The sequence below is a fragment of the Lactuca serriola genome, chromosome 1, assembly GCF_051521515.1.
Source record: "Lactuca serriola cultivar US96UC23 chromosome 1, Lser_US96UC23_V15, whole genome shotgun sequence".
NCBI lineage: Eukaryota > Viridiplantae > Streptophyta > Magnoliopsida > Asterales > Asteraceae > Lactuca > Lactuca serriola.
The window spans coordinates 46,933,491-46,944,062 of NC_136408.1; the positions used below are offsets into that span (position 1 = coordinate 46,933,491).

At 44.0% G+C, this 10,572-nt stretch overlaps 2 protein-coding genes across 2 annotated transcripts; one reads left to right on the forward strand and one right to left on the reverse strand.

Annotated features, from left to right (window-relative positions):
- Positions 1-5,441: 5,441 nt before the first annotated feature.
- On the forward strand, positions 5,442-6,115 carry LOC145054475 (uncharacterized). The gene is made up of 4 exons (XM_079002683.1): positions 5,442-5,510; positions 5,606-5,692; positions 5,778-5,897; positions 5,990-6,115. The coding sequence occupies exons 1-4, from the start codon at positions 5,442-5,444 to the stop codon at positions 6,113-6,115; spliced, it is 402 nt and encodes a 133-aa protein (XP_078858809.1).
- Positions 6,116-9,061: 2,946 nt separating this feature from the next.
- LOC145068344 (dormancy-associated protein homolog 4-like) lies at positions 9,062-10,281 on the reverse strand. Its single transcript, XM_079015303.1, has 3 exons — positions 9,800-10,281; positions 9,597-9,690; positions 9,062-9,504 (listed from the first exon to the last, which is right to left on the reverse strand). Exons 1-3 carry the CDS (start codon positions 10,044-10,046, stop codon positions 9,477-9,479), a joined length of 369 nt encoding a protein of 122 aa, XP_078871429.1. The 5' UTR covers positions 10,047-10,281; the 3' UTR covers positions 9,062-9,476.
- Positions 10,282-10,572: the final 291 nt, after the last annotated feature.

A 10,572-nucleotide genomic window follows, 5' to 3' on the forward strand; every position in this document is an offset into this window, starting at 1 on the left:
GATTTGGAGCAGATCCGGAAGAGGAAGTCGGGTAAGGTTCAGGTAGTCGCAAGTTCGGGCAAAAGGCCCAAGGGATCGGATTCGAGATCGAGGGATTATCAGGACTGCAGCCGATGCGGGAAGTGTGGCAGGGTGCACGAGGGTGCGTGCAGTAGTGGTAGCGGCGGTGAGTCTGGCTGCTTCAAGTGCGATCGGACTGGTCATTTTAGCAGGGATTGTACTGCTACCACGACACAGGGATCAGACTTGTTATGTTTTCACTGCAATCAGCGGGGCCGCAAGAAGGCCCAGTGCCCCAGTTTGTTTTCAGCAGGACGGGTGATGGCACCTGCCCCTGCAACTTTGAGGATCACAGACGCCCGTTAGGGCCGTGCAGAGGCACCTGCGGTAGGAGGCAGGGCTTTTCAGATGACTACCTTGGAGGCGCGAGCAGCATCAGACGTTGCAGGTATGCGATTTCCGTTTTCAGCTCTTTTATTTGTGCATGATTATATTGTTATGGTTCTGCATCGTTATCGGTATGAGTATTTTATTTTTGTGCGGCGTGCTTGTGATCGAGTTATATGCCATCTGCATACCTTGGATATTTGAATGGTATTTTAGGGACATGCTATATTGGGGAAGGTTGCTTAGGATGCAGTAACTGTAGCATGCCTGGGAGGGACTTGGTATGTCTCGCTAATTCGGAGCCGTATGATCTTAGAAATGGATTGGTTAGATCCCTAGCTATGGTAAGCTTGGGGTTCCTCAGCAGGTTGTTTATGGAATGGTAGCGAGGATGGGGATTTCTTTTCGAGCATTGAGCATCAAGGGTTAAACAGGATCGAAGTGGGGGAGAATCCTCCGAGCGGGCAAAGGTAAGAGCATACAGATCCAGAATGAGTGCGCGACCTCCGAGAAGGAAAAAGAAGTGGTACAACATTGATGGATTGAGAAGTCCAGGGTTGGGAGCTTGAGAAACTCCCCCCCCCCCCTCAGCCAGTGCATGTACTGGTGATGGTTAGTATGTGGTTGGGAATTCAGGATGGGGGATCTCATGTAGGGCTCGAGTGAGTCAGAAGGAAGATCTTGAGAACGGATAACATGGGGGTGCTTTCGCATTAGCAGTCAGTGGTGGAAAGTGTTGTAAGACTACGGGGCAGCCGTAGCATTCACTAGCAGTCAGTAGTGGAAAGTGTTGTAAGACTACGGGGCAGCTGTAGCAATCACTAGCAGTCAGTAGTGGAAAGTGTTGTAAGACTACGGGGCAGCTGTAGCATTCACTAGCAGTCAGTGGTGGGAAGTGTTGTCAGACTACGGGGCAACCGTAGCATTCACTAGCAAACGGTGATAGAAGGTGATGTAAGACTGCGGGCAAGCCGTAGCATTCCATAGTAGCTTCGTTGGCGGAGTTGGGGCGAGACCTTTATCTCCTAGTGATCAGATAGGGATCAGGAATGGGTAGTGGATGAGAATGATAGGGAGCTGCCTGTATAGCCCTAGAGAGGTGAGACCTTGGGAGAGGCCGCTCCAGGATATAGTTTGGTGAGACCCATGGGCAAGGCCCGTAGGAGAATAGCAGTATAGGTGAGACCTGAGAGCAGGGTTGCTCAGTAGTATGGTCGGGTGAGACCCGTAGGCGAGGCCCGAGCGAGAATGGCTAGCCAAGTAGGGCTAGAGGGATAGAGGTGGGTGAGACCCGTGGGCGAGACCCGTGAGTTTTAGTAGCACAGGTAGGACCTGGTAGGGACCTTAGTGTCAAGATAGGGGATCAGGGATCCCAGGAATTGTAGTGCTTGTATGGCAGAATAGATTGAGCAGTTATAGGTGGTCGAAGTTTCTTCAATAGTCGCTGGGAGCGACTAGTAGTTGTGTTGGGACAGCGATCGGTGGGAGCCGGTAATCCAGATATTGATAGGTTGGTAGGGACCAGGGTGGTCTCAGTTCATCCGGAAGTCAGATGAGGAATAACAGAATTTCCAGTCAGTAGCAGTGCGGGTATGCAGCGTATGGTGGAATTCAGTTAGTTGATCGTGGGGTGCTCGACACCAAATTATAGAAGAAAGAAATGCCCATTGGATACTGGCGATAATGACCCGAACTGGAGGTAGCGGGAGTAATGAATTGGTGAAGATAGGATCTTCGCAGTGACAGAGGAAATAGTTGGTTATGGAGCATTGCCTTGGGGAGGCAAGGAAATCGTGCAAGGAAAGAAGGGGTGAACCCCTATGGGTTCAGTGCAGTACTCGGTGAGTACCAGAAGGATTGTCGGTTGAGTAAGTTGTGTTTCCAGAATGTTCAGGGTCAGGGTTGACCTGAGATTTTTATCCACAAGGATTAATGTTAGTCGGAATGACCGGGCGAATGACTAGTGAAGGTAGGCAGCTGGTGATGGATCATTTAGTGGAATATTGGAAGCAGATCGCAGGCGGTGGGCCATAGCAAACTTCGAGGACGAAGTTTAGTTTAAGTGGGGGAGAGTTGTAACACCCAAAGTCAGGAAGGCCAAGAAAGGAAAGGAAACCCTAATTTTAAGGGACGACTTGGCGAGTCCTAGGAGGAACTCGGCGAGTCCGAGCGGGATCCGGGTCGAGGAGTAAGTGACCGACTCGGCGAGTCGGCCAAGGAGACTCGGCGAGTCTGGTATGTGCGAGGAAAACCCTAAATTCGGGACTTCGAGCCTATTTAAACGTCTCATTTTCTCCCCTAGGGTTCCTTTACTGCCTCTTTCACCCAGAACATCGAACCCTAAGCCCCATTGTTGCTCATTCAAGCTTCCAAGCCTTTTTTTGAGTGATTTGAAGGAAGAAGAAGAAGGGGAATCATTGAAGCTTCAAGGATTGGCCTTAGATCTGAAGATTGGAGAAACTTTCTGAGTTATTGAAGGTATTAAGCCGTTTCCCTCCTTTAGATCTATTATGGTTGCGAGTTTTGGGGGCTTTTTAGCCATGATTAGCTATCCATTTGAGTTAGAAACCAGATCTGAAGTTGCTACTTCGGATCTAAGCATATTATGGTCTTGAGAAGCATAAAGTATCTGTCCTTGAGTTGATTATGGAGCCTCTTTGCCTTAAACCCTAATTTATGTTGTATTTTGCCTAGATCTCCTTCTCTACACATAAAGTTTGCAACTTTACGTGAGGAATAGGCTTGGGAAGGGTAGATCTACAGTTTGGAGTTCGTGCATGACTCAAAAGTCCTCTGCATGTATGAAGATCTGAATGGAATTGGTGAGTCCTTTGAGTAGACTCGGCGAGTGGCATGAAGATTTGGAGGAACTCGACGAGTGGGATGAACAACTCGTCGAGTCGGATGGAGTTGGGCAGGAACTCGGCGAGTTGGAAGAACAACTCGGTGAGTCTGTTGAAGGTTGTCTTGGACTCGGCGAGTCAGGTCGCGAAACCCCAAACCCTTCAAGTTGAGACTCGAATCAGTGAGTCGAGTGGAGACTCGGTGAGTTGGACAGGTCAGGACTCGGAAATCGGTAGACTCGGCGAGTCGAGTCGCGAATGGAAGGACTCTGAACATATGAACTCGGTGAGTCAGTAGGGTGACTCGGCGAGTAGGGTTGACCTGGAAGGTTGACTTTGACCAGGACTTTAACTTTGACCAGAGTTGACTTGGTTGTCTTTCGGGGGTCAGTTAGACTCAGTGCTGCATTGATATTGGCAGCTCGGGGAGCGAGTGGAGCAGGAGTTGCTACTTCGGATCTAAGCATATTATGGTCTTGAGAAGCATAAAGTATCTGTCCTTGAGTTGATTATGGAGCCTCTTTGCCTTAAACCCTAGTTTATGGTGTATTTTGCCTAGATCTCCTTCTCTACACGTAAAGTTTGCATCTTTACGTGAGGAATAGGCTTGGGAAGGGTAGATCTACAGTTTGGAGTCCATGCATGACTCAAAAGTCCTCTGCATGTATGAAGATCTGAATGGACTCGATGAGTCCTTTGAGTAGACTCGGCGAGTGACATGAAGATTTGGAGGAACTCGACGAGTGGGATGAACAACTCGTCGAGTCGGATGGAGTTGGGCAGGAACTCGGCGAGTTGGAAGAACAACTCGGCGAGTCTGTTGAAGGTTGTCTTGGACTTGGCGAGTCTGTTCTTGGATTCGGCGACTCATGTTGCGAAACCCCAAACCCTTCGAGTTGAGACTCGAATCAGTGAGTCGAGTGGAGACTCATTGAGTTGGACAGGTCAGGACTCGAAAATCGGTAGACTCAGCGAGTCATGGATTGACTCGGTGAGTCGAGTCGCGAATGGAAGGACTCTGAACATATGAAATCGGCGAGTAGGGTTGACCTGGAAGGTTGACTTTGACCAGAGTTGACTTGGTTGTCTTTCGGGGGTCAGTTAGACTCAGTGCTGCATTGATATTGGTAGCTCGGGGAGCGAGTGGAGCAGGAGTTCAGAGAGTTGTCGGGAAGCGGCTAGTGGGATCATCAGCAAGTTCAGCCAGTGCAGGTGAGTTTCCCTTTTGTGTGAATGGGTCTATGCCCATAATGCCGGCCCATGTAGTTATGAGTAGAAGACCCGGGGGTTAGCCCTAGGCACAGTATGCTAGTATGATATTCAGGACGAGGTCCAATGATAGCAGGCGGGTGCCCAAGGAATTGTTTATGTGATAGTTTATACTTGTTGTCTGTGTGATGCTTGTATGTGCCTGGTAGGGAGGTGAGTGTGGGCGAGGTCCCGCAACTCACCAATAGCAGAGTGTGGATGGTGTTCCACATCTCATTAGCAGCAGATCAGGGGCGAGGCCCGAGTTAGGAAAAGAGTGAGTGGGGCTGGGCCCGTATCTTACAATCAGTAGGAGCATGGACGCGGTTCAATGACTCATCAGTAGCAGGGGAAGGGGCGAGGCCCAGGATAGGCGAGGCCTTAGGACAGGATCAGTTCGTATGTGTTTAGCTTATGTGTTGTGATATGTTTATGTGTTATTATTTGTTGGCGGGAGAGGCCCTGTGACAAGCGAGGCCTAAGTGAAACAGATCTGTATCCGAGCGGGGCTCGAAGCCAGGCGGGGCCTGGAGCGGTGGGGCCGTTGTAGCGGGCGAGGCCCGAGGTAGGGGGCGAGGCCCATGATAGCGGGCGTGGCCCAGTATGTGCAGTATGTGGTTATGCATGGTATGTGGTAGGGTGGGGAACTCACTAAGCTTCGTGCTTACGGTTTTCAGTTTTGGTTTCAAGTACTTCCGGTAGGGGAGGGAAGAGCTCGGGGTGATCGCATGGCACACACTATAAATTAGACAGCCTGGGAATGTTTACTCTGATAACGAACATGTGTTTTGGAAATTAATACTATGTTTATGTTTTGGATTGATGACTTTGCTTAAAGTAATATTTTATTAAAAGAAATTTTTGGCTCGTATTTTTGGGACGTTACAAACACATCAATCGATCTTTGCATCAACGGACTAAGGAAGCCCGTTCATTAATCTAGCTTCTTCTCGACTTCCATCAATGGAGTCCCTTTTTACAAATGTAGTCACCCATCTTCCATCTAGAATCACTTCCACCCAATTCACCATGGTAATATATATGCCCATAGTCCATAGACATACTCTCGTAATTTTATGGGTATGAAACAAAATAACCATAGTAATTGTTTCTGAATTCTGATGCAGGGTGGACAAAAACTCGTGATCTTCAAATCACAGAGAAGATCATTGCAAGTCTCCCATTGCTTCAAGACCACAGTTTCATGCTCAGCCGTAAGAATTTAATAACGTTCAAGTGCTCCGTTCAATCTTCACTGTAATTGTAGCAAATTCTACATCGTTATCTTATGTTCTACAGGCTGAACCAGAGACTCTGAAGATAATGCAGACCATCATTGCCAAGCAATTGTCAATCAATGAGACCACTATTGCCCCAACAACCAAATTCGTTGATCTTGGTGCAGATTCCCTTGACACCGCATGTTTTTTTTCCTTCAGTTTTCTTATGATGATGATGATGATGATTATCATGGAAGTATGGTTGCTTATTTAATTGATTCGTTCAAACAGGTTGAGATTTTAATGGCTTTGGAAGAACAATTTGGTGTGTCGATTGGAGAAAATGGAGCTGAGAACATCTCCACAGTTCAAGACGATGCTGACCTAATTCAGAAAGTAAAAGCAGCTGATGCTTAATTAACATAATTTTGTTGGAAATTTTCTGATTATTTTTCTAGGTGTCAATCTAGACCTCCCAAATAAATGCAATTAGTTCAAATCTAAAAATGTTATGAATATCACAAGTTAATTAACACTACTAGGTGTAGGCAACATGTTATTATATGTTATCACACCCAAATTGTCCACCTCATCATCCTAGTCATAATTTGATGTTATAACACCAAAGATTGAAATGGGCAACACCAAATAACATGGGTTGACACATTTTATTTTCTATTTCTTTTATTATTATTATTTTTTGAATGTTTTAGTTTCTATTATTCTAATTTGTTTTATTTTTTTTATTCATTTCATATATTTCTAATTCGTTTTATTTTTTTATTTATTTATGTCATATATCTAAAAAAACATATAAATTAATAAAACATAATTTCATTAAATAGTAAACTAAAAATACCATACAAACCAAAAAAAACATTGAAAAAAAACACACGATAGTCCTAATAATTTAAAAAAAAAAATCACTGACAAACTATTCTTCGTCCAAGTATTTGCTCTCGTTCTTTGCCTTCATCCTCCGTATTACTTCAGCTCGTCTCGGTGGTAAATTTTCTTCGTTTGTCGTAAGAATTGTCAAATCCTTCGATATGCAATCTTCTTGGGCTTCTCGACGAAGGAAATCCAAATGCTCCTGTTGCAATTCGTATCTTTTATTTGCGATTTCCGTGTGGGCGTCGATTTTTTTTTTTCATTTCCTCGTGCTCTCGAAGCCGACTTTCATTCTCCTCCGCATGTCGTTGAGCGCGCTTCGCTTTGTCGCGCCCCATAGGTCGTCGTGGCGGAGAGATTTCCTCGATGTCGTCAAACTCATTCGGGATCTCATCGGTGTCCGCGTTGAGGTCGATGTTCGTGTGTCCGTTGGAAACGTCAACCGAACCCGAACCACGAGACCTCTTTGATTGTTGTTCTGATGATGTTGGCGTTTTTATCCATTTTGGATCTTTCCTCACTATCTCTCATACTTTTTCATACTCAAATACGTGCCCCATTTGCACGTGATATTCCCCCCTCGCGGCTCTAAACACATCGAAATCATTGGCACCACTTTGACGTTGCGAAGAAAGTTTGTTGTATATGGAGTTGAATTTGGTGCACTTCCGACTAATTTGAGTCCATTTGCCACTAAGCATATCCTTATTGCGATATGTCACCCTTGTTCAAAATCGTGCAGAATTTAACGATTACGGCATCCCAAATAACAACTCTCTTCATGTCGTTCCCCATAGTTGGTTGTTTTGAAGTACCGCACCAAGCCTTCGCCAACGCATGCTCTTCCTCCGGTGTCCAGCATGTTGGAGGTGCTTCCGTTTCATCTGTCCCGACAACAACCTCTTTCCCTTTCTTTTTTGGTCTCCATTTTTTTCCCGATGCTCTCTGACTACCCCCGGTTTGCGTCTCGACAACGGTTTCTTGCGTGGGTGTGGGTTGTGTGACTGTTTGGCGCATGAGACCGAATGTGTTAAAAAGGTTTTGTTGAATGTTTGCAATTTGTTGCATAAATGGTGAGGTAGGGAATTGTATTTGGGGTGAGGCGTGATTGAAAAAATTGTCCGAATATGAAATTTGTGGTGAGTTTTGAGAGTTTAGAAAGTTCATGTATCCCTCATATACCGCAAAACCTAATGGAGTAGATGTATCTGTCTTCGGAGAAGGGGTATTTGGGTTTTGATCCAAAGGGGTTATTTTGTTTTGAATGAAATAGAGATAGATATAGAATAGAGGAATAGAAGGGAATAAAATTATATATATATATATATATATATATATATATATATATATATATATATATATATATATATATATATAAAGTTGATATAGCCTACGTACGGTAGATATAAGAAGTGATTTTTTTTTCTATTCAAACAACAGTAACATTACCGTTTTTCAACAGGAAAAAGGGCAAACAACGGTCAAAATTGTGGTGTTACGATACTTGTAATAACGTGGGGTTGGGGCGGTGTTCCCCATTATGACTAGGGATGCAACTTTGACCCGCAGATTCGGATACCCGCAGTTACCCGACCCTAACGGGGCGGGGATTCCCCGCCTTGACGGGTAATGGGGCGGATACAGGGATTAGTTTTCATACCCGAAGATGATATGGGGCGGGGACGGGTATGCTACTATCCACCGATTTAATACCCGAATATATATATATATATATATATATATATATATATATACACACACATACACATACACACACGATTAACAAAACTATACTATAACATATGATTAACAAACAACATTATATATAGGTTTAATTAGTGCATTGAGTTTAACTTGTGTAACTGGCGCTGCAATGCTTCTCTTATAATGTAATTGTCCACCTTTTAGTTTTAAGCGTATGACGATGTGGGATTTCTATGAATATAAACAAACTGTAAGAAATAATAACAAACTGTAAAAACTCATCCCACATTGGCCCTTGTACAAAAAAAGCTCACGTAAAAAGCCTTTATAAGTATCATGGAACCATACCACATATTTGTACTACCATTCACGCTCCAATTTACTTGTGAATTAATATTTCATAGTATTTTGATAAATTGTTTGCGTATGTTAAAAATTATAAAGCAAAACAATTTAAGATAAATTGGCTTGGAAAATATAGTCTAACCTTTTTGGATTTGCTTAGTAAATGGGTATCTGTCGGGTTTCTCATACCCGATGGGGATTTCTGACCCTGAACCCGTCGAGTTTTATGTCGGGCGGGGACGGGGATGGTTATGGGGATTGAATTTCGGGTACGGGGGCGGGTTTTGCCATCTCCGCAAATATCCGCCCCCGTTTGCATCCCTAATTATGACGCCGTTACCAGCTCCTGCCACGTTATTTTACGCGGTTTCCGCGTTGCCCACACCCGGTCCTCTAATAACATATATTGAATCTCATGGTTAATTATCATACAAAGATGGAAGCTTCATTGACATTATCAAAATTTTACAAGATCGAGGTTTTTCAAGAACCATGTCCAGAAGATGCCTGGATCATCTATCTACGTGAAACAAAATAACAACATAAAAAGATCCAAACATAAGCAGCTAGAAGCATATAGTTTTCCTCTTTTGGGAAACTTGAAGCAGCAATGTCTCCATTGATCTGCGACTTCTGAAGCATCTCATCTTATTAAATACTACTATACTACATTACCTTACGCCACATATATTATACAAATCACGGGCTGCATATCATACACAGATGTTATTTTTATATATGTCTGTGTATAAATACATATATATACATATACACATATACACACATAGAATTGAAAGATGTTGCTGAGAACGCAGTGGTCGTCTGATTGGGTCTTCGTTTAACGATCCAGCGAACTCAAAACGATCCTAACGAAAATTAACGTTCTTTTCGTAAACATAGTAATTAACGATTGAAGGTATTTGTAACAAAAGAAATTAAAGAGAGAAAGAGAACAAACCAATCATAACCAGTTGGACTTTTGGACTCCCTACGGGCTTCGGTAGTAGATTTCCTCCGTGTTAATTTCCTGAAATCCCCGCCGGGCGACGTCGCTGAACACCGTTAATTAATTTCCAAACACACACACACACACAAATTATATGTTGATGTCATCGATCGTATGTATGTTTAAGAATTAAGAAGAAGTGTATATTGAACTACCTGAGAAAGGGGAACCAGCAGCGCTGGATCCAGCCGGAGACGACGGGGTAGAAGGGGAAGAGGAGAGGCTGTTGGTCCGGAGAATAGTGATGCTGCGGGAGACGGGGGTGGTTTCGTCGGCGTGTGCGGCGGAGGGAGGAATATTTGAACGGGAGAGGAGTGAGTTATATCTGCGAAGCTTGCCGAGGCTGGAGTCGGAGGTAGAGCCGGAGAGGGCGTCGTCCCAGAGGTTACGAAAGAAACCCATGATTGTTATTAGTAATAATAATAGTGGCTAATTAATTAATTAATTAATAAACTAGTTGTTAATTTCGTTTCTTTCCTGTAACAACCGGAATTAGGTGGGTTAAGCAAAAAAAGAAGAAGTCCGGCGGTGGCGCCACCCGAATGCGACTGTTACGAATAGAAGGAGAAGCGTTAACTTATTGAAGCAAAAACTGGAGGAGAAGTTCTTACGCGAGTAATTGGGAGTCATGGGGGATTTATATAGATTTGATGATGAGATTTGATGGTGGCCGTTGGATTTGCTTGGAGTGTAGATAATTTCGGAGGGATTAACGAATGAAAAGCAAACCCACCAAATGGCCCATGCTCAGGCTGTGATAGTTGTCACTCTTTTGTGTATGCACGTGGATAGGCAGCTGAGTCATGTCCACCTCTTTCATTAACCAAGAAAGTCGGAGTTTTTTTTAATTAAACTCTTTATTCGAAGATTTTATATTTAAATATCCTATTTCTCCTGTCTAAATTTTAAATATTTGGATTTGATTTTT